The sequence below is a fragment of the Falco naumanni genome, chromosome 9 (assembly GCF_017639655.2).
Source record: "Falco naumanni isolate bFalNau1 chromosome 9, bFalNau1.pat, whole genome shotgun sequence".
In the NCBI taxonomy this organism is placed as follows: domain Eukaryota; kingdom Metazoa; phylum Chordata; class Aves; order Falconiformes; family Falconidae; genus Falco; species Falco naumanni.
In genome coordinates, this window is record NC_054062.1 from 12,664,578 (window position 1) to 12,682,137 (window position 17,560).

At 36.5% G+C, this 17,560-nt stretch overlaps 1 protein-coding gene across 12 annotated transcripts in view; it reads left to right on the forward strand.

The window, feature by feature from the left end:
• The window catches only part of RALGPS1 (Ral GEF with PH domain and SH3 binding motif 1), a 119,517-nt gene that overhangs the window by 23,324 nt on the left and 78,633 nt on the right, over positions 1-17,560 (forward strand). For all 12 annotated transcript variants that reach the window (XM_040606743.1, XM_040606742.1, XM_040606744.1 and 9 more), the window contains 6 exons: positions 235-342; positions 2,225-2,275; positions 7,194-7,277; positions 7,764-7,853; positions 9,454-9,546; positions 11,575-11,701. In XM_040606743.1, coding sequence (XP_040462677.1) covers positions 235-342; positions 2,225-2,275; positions 7,194-7,277; positions 7,764-7,853; positions 9,454-9,546; positions 11,575-11,701 — 553 coding nt within the window. The remainder of the gene's footprint in view (positions 1-234; positions 343-2,224; positions 2,276-7,193; positions 7,278-7,763; positions 7,854-9,453; positions 9,547-11,574; positions 11,702-17,560) is intronic.

The window sequence follows — 17,560 nt, forward strand, 5'->3', positions numbered from 1 at the left end:
TTTCTAAAGCTGGAAATTTCACAGAGTTAAAATTGTATGTTGCTGTAGTCTTTGGGAGAAGAAAGTTAGTTGGAAACGTTTGTGAACAATGCTAAACTGAATTTTATGATTCATTGAAGCTTTTGAAGTTTATGCATTTTCTTGTCATTTGTTAATATTTGCATATATTTATTTTCTGAATTTGACATGAAATTCATCATTCTGCAGGTAAGCCTACCGTTTTTTTCTTTGTAGGGTAGTAGCAGCTCAGATTCTCTGGAAGGGCGAAGTTCAGATTATGCCAATAAAAGCTATGATGCAGTTGTATTTGATGTGTTGAAAGTAACTCCTGAGGAGTTTGCTGTAAGTAGAAATGTTATTTTTGCCTATAATCTTGTATAATATTCAGGGCTTGCAGGATATTAAAGAATACATAAAACTTATTTATTAAAATAGAAAAACTTTTAAGATGAGCTTCCAGTGTTCTTGAAAACAAATTTCTTATTATAAGAACTTTTAATGAAGTAAACATGTCTTGGGATTTAATCATTTGGTACTGACCTAACACAGTGTATTTGTTTTTCTGTGTAAAGCCGTTTGAAGTTCGTTTAGTGTTTTAGAAGATGCTAGCATAGGTTTAAAGGTGTTATCCACAGTCGGTGATTCTTTCTTTTTTTTCCTTTTTTAAATTGAAACCACAAATTCTCATCTTTTCTGCTGAAATGTCAGTTTCTCAGAAAAATCAGTTTTTTAAAAGCAGGAATGAAGGTTGTAGTGAGAAACTATTTGCATTCCTTAATAACGCATTTTCAGTACTGGATCCAAGTTAAGGTCACTTTCAACTTAAGTGTGTTGTGTTCCTTTTTAAAAATTAGCAGCAGCTGAGGAGAAATTCCCTGGTGGTAATAACATACATAATGAAAAGACCAACAGCTTGTCAATACTACTGAATTTTGTTTTCACCATTTTGGTGGTATTGATTGAACCTGTGTGTTGTTGAAATGATTACTAATTCTTGCTGAAAACTTTATTAATGTCACGTAGTATGGCTTATAGTCAACTTTTTGGACCCTCTCTTGTGCATCTTAGTAGGAGACAAGAAGTTGCAAACATGTATGTAACTAGTTTTTCTAGGACCAGAACGAGATCCTAGTGAGTCTGAGTTTGGCAATATCCGAACATTCTTCTGAAGTATAAATCACAAAACTGTTGGCTGCAAAGAGTGATCATCTAGGGCTTTGTGGCAAAATCTTTGACTTAGCATAATATAAAAGCAAGAGATAGTGTAAATCAGCAATTTACAGAAGAAAATTTTTTTCAGGTCTGTCAAATTTTATGAACCTCTAACTAATAGGCTCATGTCTGAGGAATCATAGTAAATAGTAGAAACCTAATTAAAGTTACATTTAAATAGATAGTTATTCTTAATTAGTGGAGTCAAATGAGCATTTTGAGAGGGGATTAGCAAGTTTTTGCTGTTTAGGGTTTAGTGTAACAAAGTGGCCAACAGAGAAGATTTTCTGGGGAAAGATCCAAAGAAGTGTTCTTTGACGCTTTCTTTAATGCATTCAGTCATGTAAATTACAAAGTTAAAAGCTTTCTAGGTTTATACACTAACGTATAATTGAAGTACTTATTGGTTAGACATAATTTACATAACTACCAAATACATAATGTCATTTGATCACTTGAAGCAATTCAAGTATCTTATCACTGAGATGCTAAAAATGTTCTGTAAGCTTTTTTTTTTCCTTCAAAATCATTGGCTTTGAAACCATTATAATGTCTTATCAGGACATGCTCATCAGAGACTAAAAATCTCTGTATTTAAAGCATCTTCCAATCATGACTAATTAGCACATCATGGTGCTTTATTGCCTTTCAACTCAGTGCATGTGAAATGTTTGCTGTTTTCTGTGTGAAAGGCAAATTCTTCTTCCTGCCATCGCTGTTTGGGTCCTTCATTGACTTGACACAAAGACTCCCAAACGTGGGTTTTTCCTCAAAAGCTTCACTTGGTTACAGCTGGTAACGGTAGGAGCATATGGTGACATGTGGTGCTCGGGGTGATGGAGAATCCTGCTTGTGGTGTGTTAGCCTGGACAGGGCAGGCTGGGTTCGCTGCCAGTCACTTCTGGTCTATGGAGAACATGTGACTGTGGTTTGTAGTTACTGAAGGGTAGGTGTAAATACATGATTGTTAACTCTTTGTATTACATTATTTTAAATTGTATCATTATTGCAGAGCCAGATTACATTGATGGATGTGCCAGTATTTAAAGCTATACAGCCTGAGGTAGGTTTTCTTTAACTATCTGCTTGCCTTCTGGAATTCAGTGCCTGAGGAAATGTAGCCATTTAAGTAACGGGTTTTTTCATTCAGAAATGCTCAACTTCTTGCACTGCACTAATATTCTTCTAGGCGTATTCCTTGTTAGCACTGTGAATCTGTAACCCAGCCTGATTTACTTTGATTTGTCATCTATTGCCAAAAGAGATGACTACGTTTTTTTCTGGAAATCTTCAGTCCTGCTTTGTGTTGAGTGTTTCTTCAGGATAAATTTATCAAATGTCAAAATTCTCTACTCTGCCTTCTGCTCCTGTTTTTTCAATTCACACCTGATTTCAGAGTTTGACTTCTGCCTCTAGTTGTAGCCTGTATTTTAGGTTGTATCAGCTGTTTGGTAAATTTTTTAATTTGTACTCTCATGTCTAAGATCCAGTTCTGAGAGAGTAAATCAGCCCAAACCCTTAAAAGTTAATGTATTAGTGTCCTTTATTTTTTTAACCTTTTAAGAAAGGCACAGAGAGAAACTTGAGGCCCGTTGAGAAAAAGCAATGAAAGTTAACATAGATATTTGAAAATCAGAACCAAGAATTTTATAAATGAATGATGGTAGATAGCAGAATGTTAAAATTGCATAAAAGTTATATGTTATCACATAGTATTTTGAGAAAATAATCTTATTTTCTGCAAAAGGTACAAGAATTGCATGTTTCCAGATTCATGTTCTTTAATATAACGACATACCCTTAGATCCATTAAGCTTTATTGTCTTTATTTTGTGCCTAGGTGAAGTATCATGAATACATAAAGGACAAAAAACCCACCTATAATGTTAGCAGAACTGAATTTTTGGCATCAGAAAGGGCAGTCCAGTTTGGAAGGTGCTCATCCGTCTAATCTGGTCACTAACAAAACAATTCATCGTATGTTACAGTGGTTCAGAGAGATTAATTTTTCTTTCCTGTACTTTCTCAAAATAGAAGGCTTCTAATCTATCTGCTGTTTGGCCTTCCTGTCAGATTAATTTATATTTTTTTCAAGAACACCAAGACAGTTTTGTAGGTGAAAACACTTTCATGCTTCTGAAATTACATGTGTTCTCCAGGCAGTCAGGAAGTCTGTTTTTTACTGAAAGAAAAAAAATGGCAAATGAGCAATGCAATAAAAAAATAGCAGTACCTGTAGAAAAATCTGTTAATGCAAATATATCAGTATTTGCAAATAGATACATAGATGCTTTTTTATGAGAAAATTTTGTGAAGAAAAACATCAGTTAGACCAAAGTGAAGGTCTCGCCAAAACCAGAGGTAATGTGATACCCTGAGGAGATGAATTAATACAAAATAAACCACAAAACTTAGATGTTCATATTTAAAATGAATTTCGCATTTGCTTTAATTGCTATGAAATATGTGCCATAGAATTTTGTACAAAAAAACCCTCCAAACCCAAAATTCATTTGCTGTTCTTTTCCTTTGTCATTGCTTCATTTTGTCTTTTAGAAATTAAATTTCCTGAAATACTACTCTGATGGATTGGCAGAGAGATGTAACTTGGTGAGAAATGACCAGAAAAAACCTTAACATTGGATGTTCAGTTTCTGTCAGAATACAAGTCTATGTAGAAGTAGTAGTTGCCACAAAGTTATTAGTTTGAAATTGTGTTTTCCAACTTTAGTCTTGCTGGAATTGCCAATATAATTAGTTTTTGCAAACAAACAATTAAAACAACTGCTCTTGTCCTGAAATTCTGCTAGCTGTAGGACTAGGGTTTAAAGCAAGATATAGCCTGTGTATTTGTCATCTACCTGACTCTTGTTACTAGGTAAGGTACTAGGCTAAGATGGTTAAAATTTTCCAGTCGGATCATGTATTAATGTGTTGTCTGTATTTGCCTGCATTTGTGTGAGGCCCCATAGCTGTTTAAATGAAGTTGGTGTGTTCGTTGTCCCGTGTCCATAAGCGTGGATGCCCTGTGCAGGGCTGCCCTGGGCCCTGCAGTGGCATGCAGGTGTCGCTGGCTCTCGCGCTGCCAGGCAGCTGCCCACCCTTGTACCCTGGGATGCACTTTGTCAGAGCTGCCCTTTGGTGTCCGTGTGCTGCATGGAAGAAGTAAAGGCCAATATTCTGACTAAAACTGGTGTTGTGTGATACTTGGTTTATTATGTCGCTGGGTATGATGAAGGCAGAGTTCAGTCCCTACTTCTTCTTTTGTATTTGCTTGTGCAAGGTGGTCGCAGTTTCTCTGTGGGATCAGCTTTTGTACGCAGGAATGATGGTGGACATGTAGCTGGCTGTGAGAGGGAGCGCTTCCAGTTTCCTGGGCTAGAAAGGGGGGCGAGAAGGAAGCCTGGAGCGGCTGAAATGCTTTGCTAGGTGCCATGTGGCTAAGCTTCGGGGCAGAGCTCTGCACAGAGGAGGTTGCCTTCAGCAGCAGCCACTGGGATGGCTGCTTTGGTGAGCTACCTGTTGAATTTTGGGTTTGGAGGTAGAGTGTTACATTGCTTTTTCTTCAAGTTTTAGCCTTTAACATGAACTTATGCATGGAAAGATTTTAAAGTTCAGGTTGCTAGGTCTTATCTCAAACACACAAACATCCTTTAAACCTAGCATTTGCTGAGGCTTTTTTTTTTGCTTGAGCTATTACTAAAAAACCATATTTGCATGTTACTTCGAAGGGTTCAGTAAGAGGACATCTGATTAACAATTTTTTGTTCTCTGGCAGAAATAAATATGCTTATTTCTGCATAACTTTATTTAGGTTTTTTTCAAAGTCCTGGAAATTGCAATCTCCACACATTTCAAGGTTTTCTTGCATGCTTGATTGGAAAGTTTCTTGTGACTCTGTGCACTGAGGAAATTGCCTGCTTCCTTCTGTACAAAAAGATGATGTGTAATTCCAGAACACAGTACATTTCAACAGCGTAAGAAAAATTTGTCAGAGGCACATTGGATCATTTACTCTTATCAACTTTCCTATTCTGTCCCAATTTTAAACCTAGTCAAACGATTTTACCAGGCACAGGATTTTCCATTGTTGCTCACTAGGCCTCTGGCAACTGCTTAAAATCCTTAGATTGCCGACCTCTTCCACTTTTCTGAGAAGTGTAAATTTTGCTGTCCCTAGTAGAGTGACTGAGATTTTTCCACATAAACATGTAATTTCCAGACTCTTAAGACCAGATGTGCACAAATCATGTGGAGAATCTGTGTCTTGACAGATGTGAATTGGCATTTTTATCTGCAGAAGGCTTAAATGCTGGAAGATTGGGATACAAAATATGTTTGGAACTGGAAATGCTTTTCTTGTGCTCACGGAAGAACATGCAGACCTCTGTATCCTGAGAGTGTATTTCATTTATCAGACTGTAGAAAGTGCTTTTCAGAGGCAAAATTCTTTTTGGCTGATTCTGCCTTTTCGTGTGAAGATGTCTAAAGTTAATAGCATACATTTGGAAAGTTGAACAACATTTTGATTGAAATTTGTGGTTCTAAAAACAGAAGAGTGATTTAGAACTGGTGTTACAGAGAACTCATTTCAAGTATGTATGTATACACCACTTGTCAGATCTGAATATAAAGACTGTATAGATATGTGGTAACTTGAATCTCTAATTAAAAAGAGCCAGGCTGTCTAAATATATTTGGAACTGCCTGAAATAACTATTGGAAAATGGACACTTTCCTTCTTGCTAAATCAAATTTGTAACTGTAATTACATATTTCTTTTGATGCATAATTTAATACAGTTTATTCAAGGAGAAAATCATTAACCTGCTTTTTAGCTCTTCTGTTTACTTTGTACGTCCCACAGGAATTTCTACTATTTATTTTGCAGTTCCAGCAAAAGATTATTTTTTGCCATGGAGCGCTGGGATTTTATTGTGCATTGAAATTGATTATTTGTGGTTATGGGCATACAACAGAAGTTGTGATTTTTCTTATTATTTTGAACTGGGTTGACTTGAAAGTAGTCACCATAATGAAAGAGCATTCAAGAATTTGTTTTATATACTGTGACTGAACTGTGCAACCTACTGACAACTTTTTGCTTTATTAGCATCAAAGTGCTAATCTGCATTCTTAAGTACATGCCACACTCCAGTCAGGTCTGGCTAAACATTTATGGCTTAAAAAACAGGCCAAAAAATAAAAATCAAAGTAAAACAGAGTTCTAACCCCAACCTTCTATGCACCAGAAGACCATCAGACTTAAGATGGTTACTGTGCAGCCTTTTTCAAATGATAAATTCTCTTAAGTCTTGACTATCACGTACAGAGATGTCAGCTTTTTTTTTAATTAGTTAGTAACTACTGTAAACAGTAATATTAAAATTGCATAATAGTGTTGTTCAAATGCTTTAGGTCTCACATTTTAATAAAAACAAATTAGGGATTGAATATGCCAAACCGTGGTGTATTCATGGGTGTTTTATTAAATGTAATAATGAGGATGACATTCAGGAATAATAGCTAGGTTCCCACCTCTAGTTGCACAGCTGAATTTTGTACACTTTGAACTACTTCAAATATCTCTCATGGATGTGTTTAGCTTTAGCTTCAGTTTTGAACCAGGTAAGATTATACACTAGCAAAGTCTTTACTGCAGTGTCTGCCAAGTTGCTTGTATGAGAGAACCCTGGCCTGAAATAATCAATGTAGAATGAAACTTCAGAGACATCAGTTATGGCTGATACAGTCCCTCTGTATCTGAATATTCATAATGATGCCTATTTTTTCTGGTATCAGGAGAATATACAGATTATATCAGGAAAACACAGAGGTGTTCAGTTAGACTAGTTGGCATTGAATTGGTGCCTTGGGTTGGTTTTAGTAGTTATCTGATAGGTGCTTCTGTCATTCTTTTACACTTTTAAATGTTTTTCAACATTACTAATTTTTAATAAATTTCTAAATGTGTTTTCTAGGAACTAGCCAGCTGTGGATGGAATAAGAAAGAAAAACATATCCTCGCTCCAAATATTGTTGCCTTTACTAGGAGGTTTAACCAGGTAAATTATTAGATTACTATGATGAGCAGGTACTGTTTGACAGTTGTCTTTGAGTATGAAGTTAAATAGAACTACTCCTGTGAATTAAAACATAATCTTCATTTTTAAAAACACACCTAAAATTTTAAAATGGCAGTTCCTGTTCTCATTTGCATTGTCTAAATTTTCTTGTTATTCCTCGAGACCGTTGGTTCCTAATTTTTGCTGATCTGTCATGGTACAACATTAGCAATTCTTTTCCTCCTTTTTCTATGTTTCACCTGCTCATTCAGTTATCTTTGTGTTACCTCACCTCTCTGCCTGCTTCTTACATCCAGTGGTAATGCTCTTCAGTAATTGCAGCTATATAGATGAGAATTCATGGGGTCAGAACTCTTCTTTCCTTACCCTGTTTCCTCCCTGGAGCATCATAAAAGTATACAAATATTTCATCTGATAAAGTAATTTTTTTGTAAATAAATTCAGTTATATGTGTTTACTTTATAGGTCAGTTTCTGGGTTGTACGAGAAATATTAACAGCACAGACCTTAAAAATAAGGGCAGAAATATTGAGCCATTTTGTGAAAATAGCTAAAGTAAGTGCAACTTTCTTGTACTATCATTCAAAATCTTATTTCCTTTTTGTTTGTTTCTGCACAACTCCTATGAACTGTTGTTGGATTACAGAGGGTAATGTTCTTTTTTAGCATATCTACAATGTTGTACCATGTGAATAAGATAAAGGTATGACATCTGTTGTTTGTACTCGGTGAAATAAAACTACCCACTTCAGTGTAAGTCCTCTTCTGCCTTTGCCTGACAAGTTTAAAAGTGGTTTGTCTTGTTGACGGCCAGCTATGTGTTGCCAACACTGAACATGGTTGTAAACTGTTCTGGTTTTTGTCTTCCCTCATTCAAACTTACCTTCTATGAAAAGAAATCTCTTGCTTCTAGAATGGCTATTGTGAGACTTGTATTCCTACCTGTAACATGTAGTTACTGGTATGAAGCACTGCTGTTAAAGCTCAGTTATTGTAGTGAGCTTGAACACTGCATTTTACAAGTCATTCTTAACTTTTAAAAAAATCTATTTATTTAAAAAAATATTTTTCTGCTTCATGACCTGAGATCATTCTGTTTTGTATGACCTTTTGTGACACTTACTAATACTAGTAAGACAACAGCACTTGGATCAAAGGCCTGAGTGCTAATCTTGTGTATGTGAAATTGTGTGTGTGGGTGGGTATTAGAATAACATTTCCCATGTAATAGTTATTTTTTTGTATTGTGAATATTTCCAATCAGTTTACTTGTCTGTATTGTGCTTATGCAGAATGAGTTCCTGGCACAAATGCCTAGTCCAGGTACTAGGAGAATGGTCAGCTTAAAGGTGCTAGGTTGCTCTTGGAAATAAGAGGGTTGTTTTTTGTGTTTGAGGTTGATTTCCGCCCCCCCTGTAAAAAGGAAAACACTGCCGCCTTTTTTTCTTTTTTCCCTTTACTACTTTTCCCTCTGTAAAATCGAGATACCCCTCAAATGTTCCTGAGCAATGAGTATATTGATTGCTCAAGAATGAATCCAGCCTCTTTTTAAGATTTATGAAGAAGCTACATGGCAACCGTTCTCAGTTTTCTATCTTTCTGGATCTATGTTGTGGAAACTTTATCATTTAAGACAACTTTATTCCACAGTATTACCTCTTTTGAGATCAGTGTGTTTTGAGTAATTGTCAACACAGAGTGAATTGAAAGTACGTTGAAGTGAGGAAAATTTGTCCTGTAAAACAGATTACAAATTAAAAAGTTGTATTAATTCTGAAAGGGTCATCAGCATACTTGGTTGATGGTTTTGGCTTGATTAAATTTTTAATTTCCATATTCTACTCATTTTCAAGAACAATGCATCACAGAATATTTTTGTACTTTCTATGTTCCTGAAGGAACAGCCTTAGAAAATAATAAATTAAAATTAAATACAATTTGTATGATCACAGCTGAAATGCCTGTTATTTTGAGGAGAATATTTGGAAAATTTATAACTGCTAAAGTGGTCTTAAGAATTTTGCACATTGATAGCATTGGGTAGTTGGTGTTTTCTGCAGTCATTGATGAAAACTTTGTATTTTATTAATGCAACTTTGAGATTAATGTAGCTTCCCTTTTTGATGTGCTAAAAGTTGTTATTCACTTTTTTCAGAAGCTTCTAGAACTGAATAACCTTCATTCTCTCATGTCCGTGGTATCAGCCCTGCAAAGTGCACCGATCTTCAGACTGACCAAAACCTGGGCCGTAAGTTATTTCTTGGCCATTGTCTTTTCTGTCTTGTTTGAATTCTGAGGCTTTCCTGAACTCTTCTGAATTGTCAAATTGCATGCTGTGGAAGAGGATTCTTTATGTCCTTGTTTTTGTGGTATCATCATAGCAGAAGTAGTGATCTGTTACATGTTTTGTGAAAGCAGAGTTTAAATGTCTGCCTATTTTTTTTCCTGTAAGAAGTTTCCTGGTTTTCTGTCTGTTCTAGAAGCCACTGATTATATGCTCAAGAGGACTTTAGTTGATGAGTAATCTTAGAAGACCCTCCTAAAGAGTGTGTATCAGTAGCCCATTATCCAAATCATCGTGTGTGTCATTAATACATTCCCTAAAGGGAAGGAAGAAAAAAGGTCTATTACAAATAGAGGAGCATTAATTTTGTGATTATTGTACAATGCATTTCAGTTTTCATTTTTTTTTTAAATAAAAAGCATTGATAATTTCTTTTTCAGAAATTTTTTCTCTTAAGGGCAGAATATCTTATTTAAATGTACTGTAGGTTTTGCTATGTCTTTGAAGTGGAATACACAATTACAGTGCAGTCCTGCCATAATCTTTAAATATACAAAGGATTTGGTAATTCTTGTTAATTTAGTTTTTCACCCAAGGATCACATTAACTGTTCAGATCTGATAAATAAAGGTAGCTATACTTAACACTTACCTAAGTTTGTTATGTCTTTAAAATGCCTGTAGCTTTGTAATGGTTTGATTGCTCAGAATTAGGCTATAGTCTAGTGAAAACGTAAGTGCCTGCTGTTTTGAGCAGCTTGATGAAGTTGGAACTTAAATAGGGAAAACTAAGCGTGTGAATCATCTGAATTGGACCTGAAGAGGCATGAGGCTCTTTGTCAGCACAGTAGCTGAAAAACACCACACCGTGCAGTTAGGGCCTCAAGGAATTTTCAGGGCTGTTTAGAAAGAAAACAGCCAAATTATTCTGAAATCTTTTCACTCTTGGACCTCTTGCATTACTTTTTATTTAACTGTGCTGCGGTGAGCACTGCCCCGGCCTGCAGGGGCCTGGGGGCTCCCCTCGCAGCTGCCTGCGGGGACCCCAGCCCAGCCCCGCGTGGAGGGAAGCAGTGAACTCCTGCCTACCCGCTGCCATCTTCATACAACAAGGGCAGGCGCACAGCTCTCCAGAGACAGAACAGCCAGGCTTACAGCCCTGTGCTACAAGCGGTGGAATTTCACAGAGTAAGAGCTGTGTTAAGAAATGTGCTGTGGAACAGCTGCCTGTTGTCAGAAAGTACAACTGCAAGACCCAGCGTATGGGGCTGTAATTCTCCACTCTATTCTGACTCAGTTGGCTTTTAAAATCATCTTTAAAGCATCGATGGTGTTTCTGAAAACAGCTGAAATAGGGAATATGTTTCTGTAGCTACAGTTGCATATTTCATGTTTACTTTTCAATCCTCTGTCACTTTAGGATCTTTCGCATTGCTAAATATTTTTCTGGTTTTTCTGTAGTAAGTCCAGTAATAGAAAAGAGATTTTAGTACCATAGAGATTTCCTTTCCTTACGCTTTTTCCCAAAATGTTTTGTCATAATATAATAAGGCATTGTTGAAATGGCACAATTTGCATTTAGAGTGTTTTCCATTGATATTTCTACCTTCAAATTAAAAGAATTTTGAGCAATTCTGATAAACTATGAGAATGTTAGTGACTGTATAATAACATCTGTTTTTCCCTCTAAAAATGTAATATTGCTGAGGTTATTCAAAACTCTGAGGTAGTGATATATGAATAATTGATAAACCCTTCAGAAATAATTGTATTTGTTCATATCTGAAGACATGCTGAATTGCTGTTTGGTTTTTTTTTTAACAGGCAGCACATTTGCAAATATTGTGCTGTTTGGGTAGTGATGATGAATATAATCATGACTATGCTTTTTTTTTTACTGTGGTAAAAATTATTCCACACATTTTATTATTTATTGTTGTCTTTGTGTGGATTTGCCTTTTAACATTTTATGATCTTCATTTTTTCTGTGTAGCTTTTGAATCGCAAAGACAAGACCACCTTTGAGAAGTTAGACTATTTACTGTCTAAGGAAGATAATTATAAAAGGACACGGGAGTACATCAGAAGCTTAAAAATGGTTCCTACGATTCCATATTTAGGTGAGTGTGAAGAATTACTTTACTTATCTGCAGCTCATTTTTACCAGCAAGCACTAATGTAATATAATGTTGTGTGCCTGAGGAACACTGTATAGAAGGTATGGTTCACTTCATTTCCTAATTATAAAAATTAGACCTGGTGGAGATTTTTAAGCTATATGCTGTGTAGGATCTGTGACTTTTTGGCACTACTGACATCTGAAACTACAAGTTTGTCTTTTGGTGTCTTCAGAATTTGCAAGAGCATTGGGTTTCAGAAGTGTCTTGAGTGTGATTTAAGACCTCAGTCATGTAGCTTTCATTTTTGCAGGGTTGTTTTTTCAGGTACCTCATAACTTGGTATCTTAAGCTGTAGTTGGTTTGTGTCAGTTTCTTGTAAGTACTTTGAAAACAGATACAAACTGAGTAGTCAATTCAGTTGATTGACTTGTCTTTCCAGTATTATTCATGTAGACACACTAGATCATTATTTCCCCAGCAGCACTTTTAACTCTCAGTTCCTGCCTGTTACTAACTGTGCTAGCATTTCTGAGAAAAGCTGCAAGAGCCAGATTCCTACTAAACAAGGCCATTCAGACACTGGAATATCTTTCTAGTGATGTGGCCTTTAAAAGAAGGACTTAACCTAAGAAGGTATTTAATTATGTTTTCTTTAAGCGATATATTAGAAACAATAAGATAATTTATTGTAATTATTTTCTAGTGCCAAGAAAAGACAAATACAGTGATTTTTCTATAGCAGTTCATGTATGTGAATTACGGTCCTGTTTTGAACATTCTGTAAATATGACTTCCAGAAAAAAATATATTTTAGAAAAATCAAACTAAGTCTGGAATTTTCATCACAGATACTCAGCAAAATTCACTAATGTTTGATAAAGTTATAAGCAACAGAATACACCATAAAGAGACATCTTAAACATTTTAAAGTATTGGTGTAACCACAAACTCCACTTCTAATGCAACTTTCTCCCTTGTCCAAGGGATGTGGGATCTAAAAACCTTGTGCTTCAGCCACATGAACTCCACAAAATCAGATGTGAAATACACCTTTACCTGAAGTACTAGGAATGGTTGTTTTCCTGACATAGGAATTCCAGCTAATGATCTACAATTACAGCCGCATGTATGACAATAAAATTTAAGTATTCTAGGAACGATACATGACAGTTTTTAGAGAACTGTGTTGTATTCTTAGGAGGCTTCTCATAATTCTGTTACTTCTTACTTAACCTGACATATTCACATAATTTCAGAAAGATGCATGAGGAAAACTCTGCATAGGCTTTTTAGCAACTCAAGCTTATTTGTGGTCCTAAAATGTCCAAGGGACTACAAAAAAAACCCTTGATGTGGATGTGTAAGCGCTCAAACCAGTCAGTAGCTTAATCTAGTTAGCAGTAGGCTTTTTAGAATCTTAATTCCTTTGCCTTTTTCACTGTTTTATTCTGTTGGTTTAACACACATACTTCAGAAGAAAAGCCTGACACATGGTATTGCATTTGGTTTTAATGGTTAGGAGATAGTTGTTTAGTGGTTTTGGTTGTTGTGGGGTTTTTTTGTTGTGTCCCCCCTCCTCCCCAAAACAAGGGCTGTAGATCTGTAAAGCTGAGACCCTTTCTTTGCAGAACTGCTTTCGTTCTGTTCTTTTCCAGCAGTCTGTTGGTAAACAGATGTGCTGAGTCATGTTGACAAATGCGTTGTCCTGGACAGTCTAATTTAAAAAGCTGAAAAGGCAGTATACTAGGTTAGGACGCAGAGGATATGAACAATAGCTGGGAATATTTTACTTACTGTATTTGTATTTAGGAAGTGGAAGACTGGCATAAATTCAGGACTGTAAAATTTTCATGCATTTGTGTACCTTTTGTGTATGGCTGTCCTGCCAGTAGTCTGTTAAGCTGTCTTCATCCTTTGAAGGAATGAACTTTGAGTTCAAGTTCAGTTTGATTTTGGTCAAAGTTAAAATCATAAAATACTATATCTTTTCTGCTAATCTTCTCTTCGAGGTTGTTTGCATAGGTCTGAAAAGGCTATGTCTGCATGACATACCAGAGCTTACCTCCATTTATTTCAAGCATGTTCAGAATTGTTATCTGGACAGACTGCTCGTATCATGCAACCTCTTTTCATTAAGCCTTCCTGTGTGACAACAGTTTTGTTAGTCCTTCCAGTTGATGATTGCTTTTGTATCGGTTTAGTGTATGCTACTTCTTGTCTGGATTTTTTTGGCTGAAAATAGTTGTCTTGGTAGCTTTAATGATCACTGGAAGCAGAATTTTGTTTCTTCCCTGTGGGGCTTTCTTACTAAATGTGCATAAAATGTACCTTATTCTGTATCTGCATCTGTAATGAATAATGCCTATGTCAGGAGAGCATCTCTAGCTGGAAGTTGGAGGGGAACCAAGGTCCTGTTTTTTCTGGTGAACTTTAATGAATTTATTTAGTGATAGAGACTGAGCTGGTAGTGATGCTGACATAGTGATGCTGGAGCTAAAAAGGGTACGGTTTTAAATCACTATACCTGGATAACTAGAGCTCAAGACTTCTGCATAGGCTTCCTGGGCCAGAATTGCTGTCCTTCTGTTAGTGAGTGTCAATGCCTCAATGGATTTCTCTTCCATGAGTTTATGCACTCTCTCTTTAAACACATGCAGACTCCTTGCATCCACAGCACCCAGCTGTGTCCAGTACCATTTGGTTTTTTCCTCGATCTAAAAGTGGCATTTTCTACCTTCACTAGATAAACCCTGCGTTGTTCTCAATGCAATTTCTTGAGGCTACTCCTGACATTATAGACTTCAGTCATTATCTGTTGTCTTCACACTAAATCTTCAGTACCTCTCTTCCAAAAGGAGGAGTCCTTAGATTACTTGATCGTGCCTTGTGCAGATGCCACTTGACATCACTGACAACCTTGTGGCAGCATTTCAGTTCTACATCCTTTTTAGGGGAAGAGAGTGCACATGGACTGCGTGCAAAATTCAAGATAAAGTGCATGTTGGATTTATGTAGTGACTTCAGAAAGTTTTTTGTGTTTAATAATTCCCAACGTTCTGTTAGCTCAAAGTTTAGTAGCAATCAAAAAAGCAAGTTGTTTTCAGGAACTGTTTATTATAATCCCAAGTTCTTCCCTTTATTGGGAATTATTTGCTCTTTCTGTTTTATGTGGAAAGTAGGGTTTTCCCCGCCCAGCCCCATGTATCACTGTCTAGATATTTTTTTTTATCTTCTGTCATATTGCCCAAGCAGTTTGTCTCATAAATCCCTCTGTAGTTCCTGTCAGTCAGCCCTTCTCTTTGCTCTGTAATTAACAATTGCCTCAATCAGTTAATATCAGCAGATTTTTGTTCCATTGTTCACTCCCATTTTCAGGTCACTTATGAATATGTTGAACAGCATGAGTCCCAGCACAAATTCCTGTGAATAATAGTCAGCCCTGCTTATGTAAAATACTTCTTATTAAATAAATTTGACAGCCATTCCTAATGGCCATACTTAAAATGTGTTGAAAAAAATGGTATGAGTTATAGAAACTTCTTTGAAAATATTTTCAGGTTTGAAGGAATGTTTAGCTTATCAAAAGAGAATATTAAAAGGGGACTTGTTTCAGTGAATAATTATCTTCTGGAGGGACACAATATTAGGTATGGAAGAGCTTCTTTAATGTGCTTAAATGAACAAGTGGACTGATCTAGATTAGGAGTAAATAGTGGACTTAAAACACTGAATGAGAGTGATGAAGTCTCTGAAGATTAGCAGAGTTCATGGGGCACCCATTTCATGCTGTAGAGCCTCTTGTCTCTCACTGCAAGACAGTTACATTGGTTCTTATTTCATCTGGGGCAGTTGGAGATGAGATGGTCAAGAGAACATGCTGGGGAGTGAAACAACTGCTAAAATTATCCAAATACTCTGGTTTATAGAACTGGCTCACAGCCTTGTGTAAGAAGTGCTTTGGTGCTATCTAGTTATTGGAACATCACTCCAAGCCAGTTTTAATTAAACTTAAAATACTTCTGAAATGGACAAAAGTGTTACAAACCTACTTAAAGACGCAGATAATGAAAATGAAAGGAAAAAATCCATGTTACTGGGTTACAGGGTTGAATCTGAAATTCCTGCTAGTATCTGGCCAACCTCCTTTAGGCTTCCTGTCCTGCATGTGTTGTACCTTGGGTTTCCTACATCACAGTGAGCCAGTCCCTCGTGATGGCAAAGACTGAGCAGTGTTGCAGCTCTTTTAAAGTGAGGTTTTCCCTGTGTCCCAAGAGGTGCAGTTGAACCTTCGTGTAACCAGATGAACACAGCTGTATGTTTACAACCTCAAGCTACAATATGAGAGATTAATATATTCCTTACTATGTTAAAACATCTAACAGTTGTCTTTTCAGACAGCTCTTCGATTTTTTTTTTTTTTTTTTTAAATAGAGAGAGAGAAAAAACCCCACAACATGAGATTGGCAAGGCTGTTGGTCTGGACTGCTGGGAGCATTTAGCCCCAGTGTGATGTAAGAACAAATAGCAATCACATTGTTTTGAAAATTTGTGGGTGCAGTGGCTCGCTACAGCTTTTTCCTGTCTTCACTGTAGGTGATCTTTCAGGTTGTGTCTGTATGTTATAGAAGGGATGAAGATGGGTATGTTCTGTTACAGTCTGCAGGTTTCACTGAGTTGTGGTGTTTTGTTGGTTTTTTTTTTCTTGGAATATAACAGTGGGGATAATGGTGGGATAATGGTGAAAACTTCGAATGATAATTTAACGGTTTCAGGAAATAAGTTTTAGGAAATACGTGTGTAAGAGAATCATGAGTTGTCTCCTGAAGTATCTTGTGATACTTCATAACATAACATAAGTTGTCTCCTTAAATCTTGTGAAACAGCCTTTTGTCTAAATGCTATGGGTGGAGCCACACTTAGTTAGCATTTCCTTTACTGTTCTGAAAAAGGTAGAGATAATTCAGAAAGTCAGGAGAGCAGCCTAAGTTTTTAGGAGGTTTGCAGCTGCAGGACTAGCTGTACAGTACTTCCTGAAATGAAGATGAAGTACAGGAGAATTGGAGCTGTTACAACTGTTCTCCATTGTGCTGCAGTTCTCCTGTATAAACTCACCTGATGGGCTTTTGGTAATGGTAGGAAAATTATTTTAATGTGATTTTTTTAGACAGCGTAGTGTTGTCAGAGATGTACTACTTTGGGGAGCAATGAAACAAGAATGTAATTGAAAGAATTGGAAACAATTACAGAAATGGGAAAAGCTAAGACCTTTCACAATTCTCTGCATTCTGTCACCAAGCTGACTGTGAAGTACCACTTCAAAGAGTATCTTGAATTTGCTGTCGTCTTTCACACAGCATGTGAGTATAGGGAAGTAATATTCAGTGACCTGTTTTAAAAGTGAGCGAACACTCCATAGTAGTTAGCTCTATGCCAGCAGCATGAAGTTCTTCTAAACCAGTTACACATATGGCTAATGCATTGTTCAGTGTTTGGCCCCTGTATCTTAGTCCTTGGGTTATGTGTTGTGTTCTACCTGGATATGTTGTGATAGCATGATACCAAAGGAGCGCAAGAAGAGAGTGGAGTGTGAACTTGACGTAAGGATATTGCCATGCTAAGTATTTTCAGGATGTTTTGATGATTTAGTTGCAGACATATAAGTTGAATGTACATATACACATCATGCACATTGAAGAAGCTCATAAGCAAATCTCCTAATGTAGGCATCAGTCTACTGCGTATGTTTTCTTCTGAAAAAAACAGTGGTTAGTTGTAGATGTCAGCAGGAGTTTTACTGCCTTAATACTACAGTCCTAATTGTTAGAGCACTGTGGCCAGGATCTAGAGCTGGTAGATGCA